General features: G+C 37.5%; 1 protein-coding gene and 1 pseudogene across 1 annotated transcript in view; one reads left to right on the forward strand and one right to left on the reverse strand.

Moving 5' to 3' along the window:
• Positions 1-20554, forward strand: part of HYDIN (HYDIN axonemal central pair apparatus protein) — a 362906-nt gene that overhangs the window by 127395 nt on the left and 214957 nt on the right. Inside the window, exons 10-11 of the mRNA XM_055304626.1 lie at positions 982-1081; positions 15953-16071. Coding sequence (XP_055160601.1) covers positions 982-1081; positions 15953-16071 — 219 coding nt within the window. The remainder of the gene's footprint in view (positions 1-981; positions 1082-15952; positions 16072-20554) is intronic.
• On the reverse strand, positions 4423-4578 carry LOC129497984 (U2 spliceosomal RNA; annotated as a pseudogene).

Raw genomic sequence — 20554 nt, forward strand, 5'->3', positions numbered from 1 at the left:
GGAAACCCTTTGAGGCAGGTGCTACTAATCTTTTATAGCCCTGAAAAATTAATGAAGAGGGTCCAGGTTACATGGTTAATACAAAAATATTTTTCAAAGAATACCTCAAGGGGATTTTCATATATGGCATGTATTATAATTTCAAAGCTCAGTTTCTTTACTATGACTTTTGAGTGGCTTGCATTAAAACAAGAAATATCACAAGGGATTAGAATCAATGTTTGATCTGGTCATTGTTTTGCCTTGGGCCATTGCTATGTCTTCACAGAATAGAGTATTTCATGCTATCACCTCAAGAGTAAGCCCATCTGGACCCTGTATGTATATAAGGTGCCACATCTCTCACACATATTATAAAATATTTAAATACACATTTATCATCCTGTTATGATGTGCATTCCATGCAATCTCAGACCACACCTTTCTTCATCTCTGCAGCCCAGTGCTGGCCATCTATTGGCATACAATGAATGTCCACTGAATACTCAAATATTAAAAATGTTCTAAACATCCTTTAGTAATACTATATTCATGAACTCTCTTAAAATATCTTTGAAGCTTATTTCCAGATTGTACTATCTCTTAGCAAGTAGCATAAATTTACTATCTGTTGTGTAAAAGTGCTTTTATTTGTTGTAAAAATATTTCCTTTAAATTTCCTGAAGTTGTAACATAATAGCAACATTTAAAAGCAGTGCCTTCTTTTCATCACATTGGGATTTTTTGTTTTTAAAGATTTTATTTATTTGTTTGTTTGTTTGTTTATAGAGTGTGTGTGCAAGCAGGGGAAGGAGCAGAGAGGGAGGGAGAGAGAGAATTTCAAACAGACTCTGCGCTAGTGTGGAGCCCGACTTGGGGCTCAGTCTTACAACCCTGAAATCATGGCCTGAGCCAAAATCAAGAGTCAGATGCTTAACTGACTGAGACACTCAGGCACCTTTTTATCACATTATTTTTTAATGATTCTTTCATGGTTTTCAGGAAGGTGACGTCTGGCCTAATTCATCAGCTGAAATTACGGTGTACTTTAATCCTTTGGAAGCTAAGCTCTACCAGAAGACAGTTTACTGTGACATTTCAGGTAAAGACTTTCCCTGTATGGTAAACTCAAGTTACCAAGTACCCAGAGCATCAAGTGGGGTGCCTGTGTGTGTGTGTGTGTGTGTGTGTGTGTGTTTAGACTATAGGAAGTATGTGATATTACTAGAGGAATAATAGAGTCAAGTTGTGCACTTCTCATTTTTTTCTAGAACAGATTGAACTTTGAAGTACATTACAATTGTGGTGTGGTCGAGGGGAATGGGAAACCATGGATCTGGGTTTACTCTTGATTTTTGGAGCAGTAAGAATATTACTTGACACAAATTCTCAAAATTTTACTTTTTTGTTCTTTTTGTAGTATTTGGCTATTTCATTTTTCCTTTCAAACTTTTAGTCAAAATAATGCAGGCCAAGGAGGATTCTGGCAGTGGCCAGAATCAGCATGGGTGATATATAAGTAGAGTAGCAATCTAATAGCTTCAGAAGACTGGATACAGATAGAGGAATTAAACAAAAAAGTAAATATATTGAGGATAACAAAAGCCAGTATTTTTCACTCTTAGAGGAGGCAGATATATATATATATATATATATATATATATATATATATATATAGAGAGAGAGAGAGAGAGAGAGAGAGAGAGGGGGGGGGGGAGAAAGGTTAAGGTGAGTTTTGGTATTGGAATGGAATTGGAGTTATCACTATGAACTCATGGTTGTTGATATACTCAGATATAGGATATATGTATAAATGTTATATGTTTATGTATATACATGTACATATTTCCTAGTTGTGACCATTGAGAGGTCCTGTCAGCTTCAAGACTCTAGTAGCAAAGAGCACACCGCATACCCAAAGCTTGGTTTCTGAATCCCAACCTCTTCTAAGAGGGACTTTTTCCAGGTCTGAGGCAGGGAAAGAACAAGATGAGCCTGGAACATTCTATTATGTTGGAAACTAAGGAAATGCTCAAAGAATGACAGGGGTATATCAAAATGATACAGAAGCCAGAAAAGGGACTCCCACTGACCACATTTAGTAACAAGTTAAGAATAAAAAACAATAATGATGCTAATAGATTATAATCCACTGAATAAATAGGAATCTATGAATCCACTAAAGAAAAGTTTACTATTTGGCAATCATAGTAATGACCAATTCAGATAAAAAGCATTCTGAAGATTTAGTGGGTCTCAAAATATCCTACCTCAAAATGCTTATTAATTATAAAAGGGAGAAATCCAACTTTACAGTGACGAAATCTGGGAGATGTTATTTTAGTTAATACCAGCAGTAATATGGCAGTCAACCTCATGTAGTACTCACTAGGACACAATCAGAACAGAGCATCTCTTTAATGATATTTGGGCCAAAATACTTAACATGGGTCTAAATGTGGGGGAACATTAGGCAAACCCAATTGAAGAACAAAACAAAACTACCAGCCTGTAATCCTCAAAGACATCAAGCTCATGAAAAGAAAAGACTGAAGAATTGTCTTGAGTGAGATTGAGTGAGACTCAAGAGACATGACATCTGGGTGTAACGTGAGCCTGGACTGGATCTTTTGCTATAAAGGAGGTTATTGGGTAAAGGGTATATGGAAGTTCTTTGTGCTACTCTGGAAGCTTTTCTATTTTTAAAAAATGTCTCATATTTCTTTTTTTTAAATGCTGGTGCCAATAAATAAGTAAAACAGATAAATAGTAAGATTATAAAGCTGACTAGTAGTCTCTTTCTCCAGTGTTGCTTTCATGCAGCACTTTTAGCTGTTTTTTGTGGTGGTAATTTTCCTTGCCAATTCTATGCTTATATCAATTGCTATTTGTTGATTTATCAGCTTCACATATTACCTGTTAAGTTCCCCCACTAAGATAGATGAGGATTTAGTTCATATATGATCTCATTGTCCCCTTGCTGGCCTTACTGAGTTATAATTTACATGCAGTGAAGTTCACCCTTTTTTGGTGTATCGTTCTGTGAACTATGACAAACCTAAACAGTCATGTAACTGGCACCAAAAAAAAAAAAAAAAAAGATACAGAATATTTGTATCACACCATAAAGTTCCCTCATGCTGCTTTGCAGGCATTCCCTACCTCAGCCCCTGGCAACCCATTTATTTTTATTATATTTTATTTTATGAGTTTTATTTATAGCCTTAAATAATATACTGAAGGGATCCCTGGGTGGTGCAGTGGTTTGGCGCCTGCCTTTGGCCCAGGGCGCGATCCTGGAGACCCGGGATCGAATCCCACGTCGGGCTCCCGGTGCATGGAGCCTGCTTCTCCCTCTGCCTGTGTCTCTGCCTCTCTCTCTCTCTCTGTGTGTGACTATCATAAATAAATAAAAAAAAATTAAAAAAAATAATATACTGAAAACTATATTTTTGTTCCATTAACTCTATAGTATCTCTTGACATGTAAGAGTATTGGGACCCCTGACCTGCCTACCACTGTTCCACCCTGTTTCTCCTACCTTCTGTGAGTTGTCTTACTTTTGTATTAAAATGATTGGTAACCATATTTAAGTCCTCTATTTTGTCCAGATGGATTTTATACACTGAAGGGCCAAATTTACCCTGGGATTACATTTTATCCTCTGTTGGTTGAATGTACTGACCTCCTCTGGTAAATGTTAACTACTAAAAAAATGGCCCCAAGGTCTGTGGCAAGTAGTTTCTCTTTCTTAGCTGTTCATCGCTTCTCACTATTATACCTCATTTTAGCTCACTTCATCACCAAGTTGAGTCTTTTGTGCAGGTTTTGGGATGTTTCTAATTCTTCATTTCTTCATCCCTAATTGTAGAATGTATGCTCTTCTTTTCCTTGAAGTCCTTTTTCTTAGAGCCTCACAGCTTCTCATTCTAAGTCAGATCAGCCACCTTCTTCCGCACAGCCGTTACTCAGAAATTTTTTAAGTTTCCATGTGTGTTCCGTTATATCTTTTTACTCTTACTTTGCTCAAGTAGCTTCCTCAGGAAGGGCCTATGGAAGGGGAACTTTGATCCTTGAATGCCTGATAATGTCTTATTCTGCTCTCACACTCACCTGATGGTTTAGCTGACATTACTAGGTTCAAAGTCATCTCTCAGAAATGTTGAAGACATTGTACCAACTTTATGGTAAAAGTCCAGCAGTCTGAAGTCACCTATTTTGCATTTCTTGATGGGTGGCCTGTTGTTTCTCTCTCAATATTTTCTAGAGTTTTCTTTTTGTACTTGAGGTCTGAAATATCATGAAGCCATGTCCAGGAGTGAGTTTTCTAGTTCATCCTCCTCAGCTTTCTGTGGACCATTTGAGTCTGATTACTCATGTATTACTTTAGTTCTTGGAAAATATATAATTTTAAAATGTACTATCCTCCATTACTCTTCATTTTCTTATTCTGAAAATCTTAACAGTCTGATGTTAGACCTACAGGGCTGATCATCTGTTCTCAAAGAACCAGATTTTAATCAAACATGAGTAATAAATGACATTAAATGCCATTCAATGCTATTACACTTGATCTTAGCCAAAAGGCTGAGAAGCAATCCATTCAATGCTATTAAATAAGGATGCCAGGAGAAATATTTATTTGTTAGAAAATTCCAAGGTAGCAAGTATGCAGTCATAGGGATCCTTCCAATGCCTTCTGGTCCGTGGTTGTTCTTTGTATATAAGAATAAGAAAATGGCTTTAATTTTCAGAGTGCTTAGTGCTACTTATCTCTGCTCTGTAATGTGTAGGTCTCCCTGGATTTACAGGTGTGATGGTTATTTTAATAATAAAATATTAAGTGGTGAGAGAGAGAATACTAAGAGTGCTAGTAGCTTCAAGTGCAGAAATCCCACTATTCTGCTCTACCTAGCATGTTTTTAGTCCATATCTACATAGTCACTGTGTATCAGGGGGTCAAGCAGTCTAAGAACAGTGCAGAAGAATGGGCTGCTTGGGTCAAGACTGCTACCCTCTTCCTCCCCTAGATATGTGTTTCCCTTCCTGATGATGTTTCCCTCATCTTCCGTGGAAGTAACAATCACTTTGACTTTTGTGATAGTTATTTTTATTTGTTTATTTCATGTATAAGTCTACTGCCTATGTAGTCATGTCTAAGCAAAATAGTATAGTTTGGCTGGTTTAAAAAAATCTATATATTGAAATTACACTCTATGTCTTATGCTGTGATCACACTGGGAAGATAAAGCCATTCGTAAACATTGATTAAATGGATGAGGCAAATAAATGAAAACAATGAATGGATGAGTGAATGAATCCTAGTTTGATCTGGTCTCCCCTTTGCCTGTGAATGTAGGATTCTCAAACTGGCTCCAGAACAAATGTAGAATGGACTAGGAGTTTCAGGATTGACATAAATCTCGTTCCACACTTTCCACCAGCATCATTTGCCTGAGACTTCTTAACGGGTCTGGAGGAAATACTGGTACAGCAGTGTTCAGACACAGGCTGGAAATGCTCCAGTGGCTGGGGTGCCACAGGTGGTGGGACCTCCCTCCCATCTATGACTCCCCTGGGATGTCGTGCTTGGCCACGTTCCAGGGGGTTGGCTGCTCTCCAGGAGGTTCCCAAACATTACATAACTAGTTGTATTCATCTATTGTTTTGTTTGCAGTTCTGAATTCTGCCACAGAATTCACATCCTGGATAAACTGAATAGTATAATTTTCCATCTGGATGACATTCTTCTTTATTTTGTTAGTGGTTTATTAAAAGACATGATTGCCAGAGAAGGGTTTTGTTTACATTGTAATTCCATATTATCTTCCTTGTAAATTCCATGTAATTCTGTGTCTTTTCAAGAGCTCTTGATGATTCCTTAGTATTATTTTCAAAGAGTTGGTAAAACCTCCTGGCTTTAGGTCACTAAAAAATACTTCTTAGGCAGTTAGAAAAAGTCCCTTCCCTTGTTTTGTTTTGCTTTGTTTGACTATGCTTCCCCCTCATGCCTCTTTGCATAAATGATAGCATACTTTACACAGTGGTTCTGACACTGCCTTTTATTTTTATTTTTTATTTTTTGAAGATTTTGTTTATTTATTTGAGTGAGAGAGAGAGAGAGAGAGAGAGAGAGAGAGAGAGAGAGAGAGAGAAGGAGCAAGGGGGAGGGGCAGAGGGAGAGGGAGAAGCAAACTTCCCACTGAGCAGGAAGCCCAACCTGGGATCATGACCTGAGCAGAAGGCAGACCCTCAACCAACTGAGCCACCTATGCACCCTTTAACACTGCTTTTTAAATATCTCTTGCAGATTATACCATTAATACTAAATAAAGAGTGTCACTCTTTTTTCATGTTCTTATAGGAATCCTTTGTATTTACATACTGTAGTTTTAATTTTTAACCTTTTGTCACTAAGAAATAGGACATAGATCCACAAATGTGCATAAAATATACTGTGGTGGGCAGAGTAACAGCCTCCCAAGGATGTCCATGCCCTAATCCCCAGAACCTATGAATATGTTACTGTGAATGCGTTACATGACCTGACAAAAGTCATGAGAAAGCCCCCTATGTGTCCCTTCCCAGTCACACTCCATTCACCCCAACCTCCCCCTGAGAAAATCACCATTCTGTCCTTAGTGGTCATCTTTCATTGCTTCTATCTTTAGTTTTTACCCCAATGTGTGTGCAACATGAACAAATGAATTTGGTACTGCCTATTTTTGAAACATACATAATTGGAATCAATCTGCATGTCTCATCCATGTTTTGCTTGCAGCCTTGGTTGCATTTCACTTTCATTGTTGTATAGTGTTCCACCCTGTGAATATATGCTCAGAGACAGGGAGTAGTAGGGAAGGCCAGCATCACTGGTCTTGAAGGAGGCCTCTTGACACACATGAAATTTAACACATCTCCAACAATTAACTGCAGTGCTACACAGTGAATGAGTGTGAGATAGAAGAGCATTCAGGGTGCACATCTCAGTCAGGGGTTTTGAGGGAAGGCTCCCCAGTGAAAGTGACCCTTTTGAAGTATTTGTTAGTCAAGTAAAAAAAAAAAAGATGTGGGGCTGGGAACACTTTGTGCAAGCACATGGCAAGAGGATGAGATGAAAAAGAATTGCAAATTCTTAGCATGTGGCTGCCAGAGAGACAGAGACAGAGAGACTGGGAGGGAAAAGGAGCGGGCAGGAGATGGAGCTGGACCCAGGGGAGTAGGTAGTGCGGGGAGAGCTGCCCTTGACTGCCAGACTGAGAACTCTGGACTTCCTCCTGACTGCCATGGGGAATCACGGAAGGGCCCTATGCAAGCAAGTGACCTGCTTTAATCTGAACATAGGAACTATAACATCACTCCAATCTTTTCAGTTCATCTGAAACTGAAGTTTTTTCTTCATTGAAATTTTCAGATTTTCTTAGAAGTAGTTAAATTGTATGTTAGATATTTATAAAGACTTGCTGATGGTCTGCTCTGTAGCTTGAAACTGACTTTTTATCTCTCTTGACTTTCCAATTCCTAATCTAATCATGAAGATTACCTTTTTTTAAAAAAACTCAACGGGAAACCGCACACATTTGGTTTGGATCACCATATGGGAACTTCAAAGGAAGCAACACTTTCTGATTTAAACTGTGAAATATATTGCTAGATAACATCGTTAGTGGGTGCTTCAGAGTCAAATGTGAAAAAGCAGCATGGTGGAAAGGATGCCAGATGTATTTGCTTCCTTTAAGGACCCAATTAAAATGAAACTGCAGTGTCCATTTTCATTCTGTCCGTCAGAAGAAGTATCTGAATTTTTAGCACAATTTAGAGCTTTTGATCTTTATCCCAATTGAAGTAAAGAATGGATACTTAGGAGAGAGAAAGCTAAAACTCCTCAATCGTTGAAAGCATTGTTGGGTTTTTGGAGTAATAAGTGAGTAGTGCTTTACATATTTGTAGGTTTTCTTTCTCAAAACTCATCAGACTGCCACCTCATAATAATATAAGGCTTCTTAGTCCTATGAATAAGAAATTATTTTCTTGATCAACTACACTATTTACTTTAAGTTATATGTTCAATTATCAAATATTCCAAGGATAAGGAATACAGGGAATAATATATAAGTATCTATGAATGCATACTCAGATTTCGGAAAACTTGAACAAATGGAAAGGTATGTCGATGTTTTTGGTCAGGAAGATCCACATCATAAATAGATCAGTTCTCTTTGTAAATAAAATGTGATCCCAGTGGTAATATCAAAGTTTTTTGTTTTTAGTTAGGTTGGTTCTAAAGTTCATATTATGGAGGAAATAAATGAGCTAGAATTGCTTAGAAAATCCAGAAAAAAAGAATAATGTGGGAGGACTATCCCTACCATATGTTAAAACTTATTTAAAAGCTACAATAAGTACAATTGGATGGTTCTAGAACATGAAAAGAAAGTAGCTATTCAATCAATATTCATTCTTTTCATCCTTACTGAGCAGCAGCAGCAGCAGCAGCAGCAGCAGCATGTCCTAAGCCCCTAAACCCTCCCCTCCCTGAAATCCTCATTTCCTAATCTCCGTGGTAGGTGAGCAAAATAAAAGCCTTAATTTATTTAAGCCATTTTGTTCCTTTTATCTTTTGCTGTATAACAAACCACCCTAAATTTAGTGGCAGCCGTTTATTTTGCTCACAGATCTGTAGTTTGGTCAGGATTCCGCAAGGACAACTCCTCTTTTCTCTACCTGGAGACTGTTGAACAGGCCAGAAGGTAAAGGCTGGTATTTTATAGCTCATCCACCTACATGTCTAGTAGTTAATCCTGGCTGTTGGCAGGGACCTCACCAGGTTCTACTTGCTAGAACCCCTCTCCATGCCCTCTCCATGAGGCGGCTTGCTTCCTCATAGCATAGACAATGGAGCAGATTGTTGATGTGGGAAATCTACTGCAGTCTGATTATCATTTAAGTTACCTGTCTCCTGTATCAGATTGATATCCAGAATCACTTTATGCTTTGGTGTTCTACAGTTTCATTGTGATGGAGTTGCCTTTGTTTATCCTACGTAGGTACTTGGTCTGCTTCTTCAGTCTAAGAATCTTTTATCACTCTTGGAATTTTTCAGTGATTATCTCTTTGATATTTTTTTCTCTCATATTTTCAGTTTTCTCCTTCTGGAAATTCTTGCAGATATATGTCCTTCCCATTGAATCACCATGTCTTCTAACTTCTTTACATTTTTTTACTTCTTCATTTCTCTTTGGTACATCCTGGGTATTTTCCTAAGATCTTTCTCTCAGTTGACTAATTCTTTAGCTATTTTTACTCTTTGGTATTCATTTATTCAGTTTTTAATTCCATCAACTTGGCTTTTCAGTTTTAGACATTCTATATCATTTTAATACTTTCTTTTTTTTCTCCTTAATTATGGTTTCTATTTCTTCATTTGCCTCTTGAAAGATTTTAAGAATGCAGCATTAGAGTTTCTGTTATCTCAGACTCTTAGAGTACTAATTTATGTGTTTGTAGTAAATATATTCCTCATGCTGCATTGTTTCTTCAGATGCTTTGAAATGTTAGCATTGTAAGCCCATCTTATGCACATACTGTGGACTGAATAGTTGTGTTCCCCCAAAATTCATATGTTGAAACTTAATCCTCCATGTGATGTATTTTGGAGGTGGGACTTTTGAGGGGGTGATTAGGTAATGAGGGGAGAGCCCTCATGAATGGGATTAGTGTCTATATTGGAGACTCCAGAGCACTCCCTCACCCCTTCCTCCATGTGAGGGCGCTGTGAGAAGGTGGTTCTCACCAGACGCTGAATCGGCTGCCACCTTTTTTTTTTTAACCTTGTTTTTTATTTTTATTTTTTAATTTTTAAATTTTTTTATAAATTTATTTTTTATTGGTGTTCAATTTGTCAACATATAGAATAACACCCAGTGCTCATCCCGTCAAGTGCCCACCTCAGTCCCCGTCACGGCTGCCACAGCATGGGTGCTGGATCCTGGAAGTATTCCTGCAGAGCAGTTTTTCAGGATCCTACAAATTTTGTTTTCTTAGCTTCTGATTCTTTCACCTATCATATAGGGTAAATTTAGATCCATATCTATATCTGGGATTTCGATCTCTCACAGGAACCTCTTTCCCCTATTGAGAGAACTAGGGAGACGACAATTTTCATTACTGCTTCTCTAGACCAATAGATAGAATTTTTCTTCTTGTTTCCTTTCCAAGGTCCTGGATTTATGAAAGGATCTAAGTTCAGTTCCTTATTCCCAGAGAGGAACAAAGCCAAATGTCCCGTTTTTGTGAAGGTGTTAAAACTGAAGCCACTAGACCATAAGATCTGTGTGAACTTTACAAATCTCCAAATTCCTTTTTCATTTCTGTTGCCTGGTATTTTCCTTTCTTCCTTTTGAGCGCAGATAAGTATTAAAAATACATATTTGTTATATTTTTAATAAGATTTTTTTTTTTTGGTATTTGAAATGGAGGATGGATTGAGTCAGCTTACTCTGCTATGTTGTTGGAAGTTAACATAGTTAACAGTGTTCATTCATGAGGTAACCTCCCTAGAGAATCTGCATAGGCTCACTCTGGCTGATCATTAAAAATGTAGATTTCTTGGGTTTCATCTATGTTTTATTGAAGCAAAACCTGTGGAGGTTGTACTAGGGAATATCTGTTTTAAATGAAGGCTAAAAAGTGTGTGGCAAGGTTATAGGATACGGGATCTATATAGAGAGAATTGATTGTATTTTTATACAGTGAATAATGGGAAATTGAAATTTAAAAAAGCAATATCACTTACAATAGCATTAAGAAATCCTAAATACTTAGAGGTGTATTTGACAAGAGATGTGTGAGACCTGCTTTCAGAAAACTACAAAATGTTGCTGAGAGAATCTAAAGACCTAAATAAATGGAGAATTGTACCTTGTTAAAAAGTGGGTAAATTCAGTATCATTAAGATGTTACTTCTTCCTCAAGTTTATCTATAGATTCAATGCAATCTGAATAAAAATTCTAGCTGCATTTTGTGTAGAAATTGACAGACGGATTCTAAAATTCATATGGAAATGCAAAGAGCCTAGAACAGCCAAAACAACTTTGGAAAAGAACAAAATTGGAAGGCCACTACTACCTGATTTCAAGACAGTTTTTAAGCTTCAATAATGAAGATAATCTAGAATGATCTCCCCACCTCAAAATTCCTAACTCAACTACATATTTTTCCATGTAAGATATTTATATATATATATATTATTTATATTTACAAGAATTAGGACACAGGCCATCCTTGGGGGGGCCATTATTCAGTCTACTGCAGATCCCATGTGGATGCCCAGTTGTTCTGGCTCTGTATAGCCTTGCCCATCTTCCCTTACTAACATTCAGTACATGCTCTGTCATAAATTAAATTCATATATATGTGTACATTTATTCTCAGTTCTATAGTTTCCTTAGTCATTTTGCACCTTCTTCCCCAGTACCACGTTATCTTAATTATAATAACTTTATAATAGATCTTAATATATCAAAGGCAAATCAGTCTAATTTATTCTTTTTGAAGAATGTCTTATTATTGGCCGTTTGATTTTACATTTAAATTTTATAAATCAACCTGTCAAATTCCACCAAATTCTGCCTGCTGGCATTGTGTTTTAGCAGAGCATTGAGATTATAGATATAGATCAGTTGGAGGAAAATTGACAATTTTATGATATTGAGTTTTCCTTTTCAAGAACATTTGCTAGTTCTCCATTATTTAGATCTTTGTTAATATCTTTCAGTAAAGTTTTATGATTTTCCCCTTGAAGATCTTAAGCATATAGTGTTTGATTTATTTCTAGGTACTTTATATTGTTGCCATTATAAATAGTTTCTTGAAAATTAATTTTTCTGATTGTTGCTGTATGTAGAAATGCAGTTGACTTTTGTATCTTGATTTGGTAACCATCACTATTACTCTATCTTATTAATTTAAAAAAATATAGATTCTTTAGGATTTTCCAGGTGGACAGTCCCAAAACATTTAAATAGTGGCAGTTTGTTCTCACTATTTGTATTTTTCCCCTTCTTTTTTCTTGTCTTACTGCATGGGAATGGAGCTCAAGTATAATACTGGACATCTAAGATAGATGGCAAGGTTTTGAAAGCCCCTAGTTATATTTCTTGGAATTTAATGCAATGAGATCTCTTGCATTCAGAGACTTAAGAGCTGTGAAAGGGGGTTTATAGTGCATCTCTCTGCTTCTTGTGTGAAACTAATAAGACACTGTAATCAGAGATGGGAAACTTCCCTATTTTAAAAAACATTTAAATATTTTACTCTTCTAACAAGGAATCTGTCCTTAGAGCTTACTAGTTCCTTTAGGTTTGTCCCTCTTGCTGTCTTTTTCCAAAACAAGAAAAATCCCTGCTTTGTAAGTCTTGCAGAAAAGTAGCATTTGTAATGCAACCTTAAAATTTAGATTAACTCTTAAAAAGCAAGGCTGGTTATCACTTGTACTCCCATTCTATCCTGACTAGCTACAAATAAGACAATCTCGCTTGAAGTAGTTAATAATTCCCAAAGAAACATTGGCTCATTGCTTTATTACAATGCATCTTTTATTATTATTGTTGTTATTAAGGAATGCAGTCAGGGTAACAGATGGGGAAAGCTTTAAGCCTGACAGTTATAAATAGTCTTGCTGTTTATTCCACAATATATCTGCAGTTCTCTTTCTTTGTCATTCCGAAAGTTGGATCCCTGTCAAAATGCGTTTTTCTTGACCAAGGAATGCAAATAATTGCTAATAGATTAGAACTCTAAAATAATGGAGTAAGTTGATGAGGTTCTCTGAAAATTTTACTTATATTTTAGAAGATTGTTAACACAATTTCCTCTAATACTAAATGCTAACAGAGCATCAAAGTTTTTTAATCTTCAAAATGTTACACATGGAATAAATATATTATTTTTGCTTAAAGAACTTTAAATGGTGTAAATTTAAGCATAATCTATCCAATTGTCAAAGATTCTCAAAAATGGTAATATCCCCACTGTTACAGAGTGTGTGGAGAGATAGAAACCTTTAAATCTGCTTGGTGTTTGTGTGCAAATTTCTACAACCATTCTGGAGGGCAGGCAATATGGCCATAGCTATCAAAATGTCAAATGTGTATCTCTGTCCTGGCAATTTTATTTACAGTAATGGTGGGCTAGCCAATTTAGATAGATATTCTCTCCCCCCACTTCCATCTCCCTCTAAAAATAACTAGAAGAGCAAGGAAAAATATTTTCAAAGCCTTTTTGAAGGCAAAGGAGAACTACTAGAGCAGTGAAGAGTTACAGGGCCAACACCCAAGAGACAGAGACCAAGATAATCAGACTTTGGGGGCCACTTTATCCTTAGCAATACCACCTTTTTGGTAGACACTACAGAGAAGCCTAAACATTAAATGGAATTAGGGAAGATACATAGGAGTTCATGGGATGCCCAAGGAGAAAGGGCCCTAGTAGCCTTTCAGACTTTAGGATGGGACCCAGTGAAATGAGGACTGGAAATGCACCAATCCTCACAATGACTGAAGCTCAGCTTTGGCTTCTTTTTCAATTATCAATTTGATTTAAACAGTTCTTCAAAAAATAAAAAATAAACAGTTCTTCACTGGGATTCCAGAACATCTCTAATATTTTAAAGCATGATTGTGTATGAGGAATTGACTTCTCCTTTATATCTAGGATATTACTAGCTATATATTTCTTCTTAGGAGAATTGAGAAGATAGTCACTCAAATGACTTTGGCACAAGGCTTAATTCTCTCACAGAATCTTAGCTGAGAGTGGAAAGGTTAGGGCATCCTAATGCCCTCTAGTCACCAGCCAGAAGCTAGAGGAAGATAATGTCTTCTCAGGGCCTCAAATGACCACTCTTGGCTTTATATATGCTGACTAGCACTCAGTCAGAAATAACCACACATTTGAGGAGACAACACAGTCTGATAGAACACCAAGGTAAACAATAGAACCTCCATAGAGAGCCAGAAAATAGAATTATTTGGCAGATTTTTTTAAATGTTAAACAAATTTTCAAGGTTTTTTTTTTTTTTTTTAAAGAAAGATTGATCAGAGGCCTGGAAACTATAAAAAATCCTAATGGGAAGTCTGGAACTGAAAAGTTATAATGACAAATTAAGAACTCAGTAGAATTAAATAGTCTGTTAGGTACAGCTAGAGATAAATTTCATAAACTGGAAATTAAATAAATCTAAAGAAAATGCCCATAATGAAGCATACAGAGACAAAGTAGAGAAAAGAGCATCAGAGTCAAATAAAATGTAGCAAAAGTTTATCTATCTGGATGGAAAGAAGTGAGAAAATGGAGCATAGGCAATATTTAAGACATAATGACTGGAAACTTTCCAAAACCTGAAGAATGGCATTCATCTACAGATTCAAGAACCATTATGAACCCCAGGAAGGATACATGCAAACCACCCCTGGGAACATCATAGTAAAACTACTGAAAACCAAAACCAAAAAGAAAATCTTAATGTAGTCAGAGGAAAAGACATTACTTCAAATGAGCAATAAGACAAGAAGCTGACTTCTCAATAGAAGCAGTGGAAGACAGGAAACAATAGAGAATCTTCAAAGTGCTTAAAGAAAATATAAGAAAATTGTTCATAAATGCATTCAAGGATATTAATTACATTATAATTTATTGAGTGAGAATTTGGAAGCCCGTCTCCCTCTGCCCCTCCTCTCTGCTCACTTGCTTGCTCTCAAACAAATGAATAAAATATTTTAAAATAAAAGAAAAATTGGAAGCCTTTTAAATATCCAACAAGAGTCACTGGTTAAAAAGACTTACTTACTTCAGGGTGCCTGGGTGGCTCAGTGAATTAAGCATCTATCTGCCTTTGGATCAGGTCATGATCTCAGGGTCCTGGGATTGAGCCACACATTGGTCTCCCTGCTCAGCGGGAAACCTGCTTCTCCCTCTCATTCTGCCTCCGCCCCCTATGCTCATGCTCATGCTCTCTCTTAAATAAGTAAAATCTGTAAAAAATAAAAAATAAATACCTAATCTTCAAGTGATGGTTTGTAAAAATGTTGCAAGTATATTGTTAAGTGAAAAAAAGCAGTTTACAAAATAGTATATAGCATATGCTCTCATATTAAACTTAATATAGTATTTACTATTTTAATATGATTTCATGTAATATTTTAGTATTTAAATATTAAGTATGGAAGGATAAACACTAAAAAACTAATAGTGATTTTTGGGTAGTGGAATTATGTGAGAGTTTCCACTTTCTTTATAATATTTTTATAACGGTCATGTATTATCAAATGAAGATATACCCATTTTTAAAAAGGAAACAAAATCAGTCAATACTATAGAGATTGTGTTCTCTCTTCACCCTGGGCCCACTGTGGATGTGCAACTACAGATATTGTTTAATGGATCCCATTACCTCTACTGAAAGAAAGTCTACAAAGTAGGGGTAAGACTCCTAGACCCATATCCCTTAATACCCTGATCTTCCTAAATCTACTGAAAACCAGTGAGAACAATGTCCTTTGGAGCCCCATGGTGATTCTCATAAGAAGCATCAATTAGTGGTCACACGTCTCTAATTTAAAGAAATTAGTTGGTTTTTTTTAATAAGAAACTGAAGAATACCACTAAGATTAGGTTAATTTTTTTAATTGTCTTTTTTTTCCTGATAAAATATCTGCCTAAATTAGAAGATAACCTGCTCTCTAAAGATAAGAAACTACCAGTATTCCTGTTTCCCAAAGATAAGCTAAATCTTTTTTTTTTTTTTTTTTTTAGATAAGCTAAATCTTCAGCATTGTTTAAATTGCAGTTCCCTGGGTCTATTGCAGGGAGATGGTGCAGTACTGTTGATTGCTTACATTGGCAACACATTGTGCATAATTTGAGGTAATGAAGCATCTTTCAAGGTAATAAAGTCTAAATTGTTTTTATAGGCCGAGAGATCCGTCTGCCTCTCCGAATCAGAGGGGAAGGAATGGGACCAAAGATCCACTTCAACTTTGAACTGCTGGACATTGGAAAAGTCTTTGTTGGATCTATACATTGTTATGAGGTAAGCACTAGAATTGTTCACTGAGACTCAAATAATACTTACCTTTCTTGGTTTATTTTATTTGTGTATGTGTTTATTGATAGAAAATGTGTGCAGTCACATCCATTTGCCATTACTCATACTCAGACTCTGGAATGATCTGGCTCTTCCTTGTCTTCCTAGCCTTGTTGAAGGTTTCTTCTCTAAATTTCCTGGAGGCAAGGAAGCTATACTGCAATTGCTTTTATCTTCATCCTCTTGTATCTTGCAAAGAGGAAAATCATAATTTTCTCTCCATCTGTTTAATGCTTATTCTCTGATAACAAATCCTATAGACCAGAGGACAGAGAAACTTTCACATTTTCCAGAATGTCCCAATGGGGATAGCTGTATTCACACTTCAGAGTTTTCTCTGAATGCACTAGTCTCCAATTCATGACTTAAAACCAGTCATTGTACTTTCTGGAACTTTCTGATTGAAACTTCCCTGCTTTGTCTTTCCAATTAGATAGAAAATGATCCTTTCACAAGATGTACTCATGGGTTCTTCAGTATCAAAGTTATTTCATTGTCACCTTGCCACTAACTTTGTATCTACTTTTTTTTTATGTTATGTCAAATTGTAACCATCAAAACTTTATTTTACAAAGATTCATAAACTTTAAATGTTTGTATTTGTCTAAAGATAATAATAAAATAAGTTATTTAATGAGTGACGAATAGGGGTCAGGCTCCAGGCTTTCTTGTGTGTACAAGTTTAGGTATGTGTGTTTAGTTTCCAATCCTTGCAAAATTATGAAAGGTAGGTTTTATTGTACCTATTCTACAAATGAAAAATAAGTGGCAGAGAGTGGTAAATACCATCAACAACATTGCCCTTCATGTATGTTGAGCACAGTACCAGTACTTTTACATTCATTTGTTTGGGCCTCTCTAAACCCTAGAAAGTAGGTGTAATGACTATTCTCGTATTATAGCCAAGGAAGCAGGGGCTTAGAGAAGTTTTACTAGTTAAGGTAATGCTAGATACTATAACAAATACAAAGATCTATACTCTCTCAGACATGACCAGTCTATTTTGTTGCTTACATAAGGTCTATCAGCACATGGCTCTCTGCCAGTAGAGCATCAGGACCCCGGCTCCTTCCAGCTCATAGCTCTGCCACCCGTAACATATGCCTGCAAGAGTGCAGCCTCACATGTGTCACAAGGAAGGAAGGGGAAAGAGCAGGGAGAGATGCCCTTGGAAGATCTCCTGTAGGAGTTGGGCCTATAGGTGGCACTCATCACTTTCATTCACCTCCCATCAGCTGTCCGTAGCTACAATAGTAGCTGGGAAACACATGGGAGGAAGAGGGAGTGGGTTCAGTGAAGAGCAAACCTGACTCTGCCTCGTGTGTTAAGTAACTTGGCTAGGTCATTCAGTTAGTAAATATTAGTAAGTGGTGGGTTACTAGGGCCCTGTATCCTGGGAAGAGAAGGCTTTTGCTGCCCTTTCAATCCCGGCGCTTTCATCATGAGCAAATCCAGCCTACAGCCAACTCAACCCTCAGTCCACCTAACCTTGGCATGGGAGGCAAATGCCTGGTTGCTACCCAGAGCTTTCTATTGTGTTTTTTATCCCCACATTCACTAAAGTAACTGTGGCCTAAGCAGGATGATGTGAAAAGTAAATAGAAATGTTACTGTCATAGTGAGACGGAATATACATAAGAGCATTTCTTAAATGAAGAAATCAGTCACATGACTATGATGAAGTGAACAATGGCATGCCTACGATGCTGTATTGGCTTTTGCATTTTGAAAAAAGGGTCACCCTGGGAGGAAAAAAATGTGCAATGCTTCTAATGAAATTGACATTCTGTCCATAATTTATCCAATGTGCATTTCCCTTACATCTTACAGACTGTTCCTAGTGGATGCCACACCAAAAAAAAACCCCTTTAGTTCTGATGCAAAATGGATAGGTTTTCCCTGGGTGTAGTAATAATTTCTTACAAATTTAACCGAAGTATATTTGAGGCCACTACTTCCCACCCTCCTAGATTTGAACAATAAAGCAAACCATAGCCAGCTAAATAAGTGTTATATGAGGTGCTGCATCAGATTGGGCAGTTCTGAGGGCTGTGCATTGGCAGAGAAGGACATGGACATGGTAAGGTGCTTCTTATGGGAATATTTTGCACTCTCTGCGTATTTAGTGCTGATGCCTCATTGCATCTCTCTTTCAATTTATTATGTTACCTACTTGAGACAAATTTGAATAACTAGTTATTGCCCATAGTCATTGCTGAGCTTAGCAAATACATAAAAGTAAACCACAGCCCCAAGTGTGTACACTGTTCCCCAATTTAATTAGAAGGAAAACAAGGTGACGCTCTAGTATAAATTTTCTCCTCCCCAAGGAATTGGACTGCAAGGGTAAGGTAATAAAAAGGTCTCAGAATTTCATCCCAAATGACTTTCTGGATTGTGCCTTCACATGAAGATGCCCCTTTGCCGGGGGAGAGGAATGACATGCATGTTCTTGAACATGGAGGAGCCAGTGCCCTATACAAAATCTGGGTAAAATATTGCTCTTAACCAGAAAGTAAAAAGACAACTCATGCATCTCCCTAAGGAGTAACTGGGGCATAGACAAACAATGCAGGTCTCCCAAGGTCACACAACCAGGAAATCCATGGTAAAGCTGGGATTTGAGCCCAGGCAATTTGGCTTCTGAGTCCCTGGCCATAATCACTTTCTGCATGGTCTCTTTAAAAGGATCAAAAAGTGAAGCATGAATTCTATGACCAGGGAATTTAAAACAGAGTGAGGGATATGTGAAATGGATGTAAAAAGATGAATAATATATCAAGCAGCAGTTAGTTATGTATCTCTTTTGGCGCATCATCCATCTTCCCTTGGAAGAAGTGGTGGTTTTCTCTGCAAAGGTCTCTGACTCTATTCTATACATACTCTTGATTCCTTCTTCTTTGCTTCTCGGGAGGCAACCAGAGCCGATGGCCACCCCACATCCACCCAGACCCCATTCTCTTGGTTACCTAGCCCTCTTATCTTACTACAACAATCATGTGGGCCAGGCACTGGGTATGTATTATCTCATTTAATATCACTATCCTGGGGCTCCTCTGTCACACCTCCCACGACTTTGCTGCCCCCACTCTCACTCCACTCCCCCTAATCTTCTCAAAACAGGAATCTCGAATAGTCAACCATTATTTCCTCCATACTCACTCACTCCCTAAACATTTGGACTCTGGATTCTGCAGTCACACTCCATTAGAGTACTTTCTTCTTCAAGGGCAGGAAGACCTTTAGTCAAAAATAAAAAATCTGGGGGAGGTAGGCGGGGGGTTGGGGTGACTGGGTGATGGGCACTGAGGGGGGCACTTGGTGGGATGAACACTGGATGTTATGCTATATGTTGGCAAATTGAACTCCAAAAAAAAAAAAAAAACACACACACACACAACAACAAACCCTAAGAATAAATATGCTATGAGAAAAAGTATTCACATGGCAAATAAAAGGTCCCACAAAATTAAAAAAATAAAAAATATCAATCAATCAATCAATCTGTAACATTTTGGGCAGCCCGGGTGGCTCAGTGGTTTAGCACCACCTTCAGCCCAGGGTGTGATCCTGGAGACCTGGGAACAAGTCCCACGTCAGGCTTCCTGCATGGAGCCTGCTTCTCCCTCTGCCTGTGTCTGTGCCTCTCTCTGTGTGTCTCTTGTGAATAAATAAATAAAATCTTTTTTAAAAAATCTGTAACATTTTCCCAAAGTTTATTCCCCTTTGGTTCTGACTACATTCAATCCCTTCTGGAAATTTCTCCTCCCTTGGCTTCTGATATGTAAGAAGTAACCTCCCTAGGTGTTGACATGCCCCCACATACCTTTCTGTACATTCCTTCATGATCTCCTAGGCTCTTTTTCCTCCAGTGCTTTGAGAGTAGGTTGAAGACCGTCTGTAAATAGAAAAACATGCTGTTCACCTGTTCAGGTATAAGCATCGGCAAGGAACTGTCTTAGAAGCCCAGGAATAGAGTTGCATGGTTACAGCAGAGGCAGAAGCACCTTAGGTACTGCAGGCGGTGGGAGGGATGGACTGAGCCAGGACTGGAGAACTCTGAATGCCAGGCCTGAATTTTTTACATACACATACCTAATGTGCAAGCAAATGTGGACCTATAGCATACAGAAATAAAACTTTCCTGTGGTAAAACAGTTGCTTACATAAGCAGCCCCAAATAATAGAGTTATATCCACACAATGGAGTTTGAGATGAAAGTATCCCAATAGAATGGAATCTTGTAACACAACAAAGAGAATCCTTGTCATCTGGAATCCACAGCGGTATCTCGTTCACATTCTCCAGGCTACACTAAAAACATTGGCTTAGGTAGCATCGCTCCTCTGTTCTGATTTCTTATTTTACAGTATGCCCCTTGTTCTTGACCTTCTTGTACATATAAGATAAATACCTCCCTTCCCTCAGT

The sequence above is a fragment of the Nyctereutes procyonoides genome, unplaced genomic scaffold (genome assembly GCF_905146905.1).
Source record: "Nyctereutes procyonoides isolate TBG_1078 unplaced genomic scaffold, NYPRO_anot_genome, whole genome shotgun sequence".
NCBI lineage: Eukaryota > Metazoa > Chordata > Mammalia > Carnivora > Canidae > Nyctereutes > Nyctereutes procyonoides.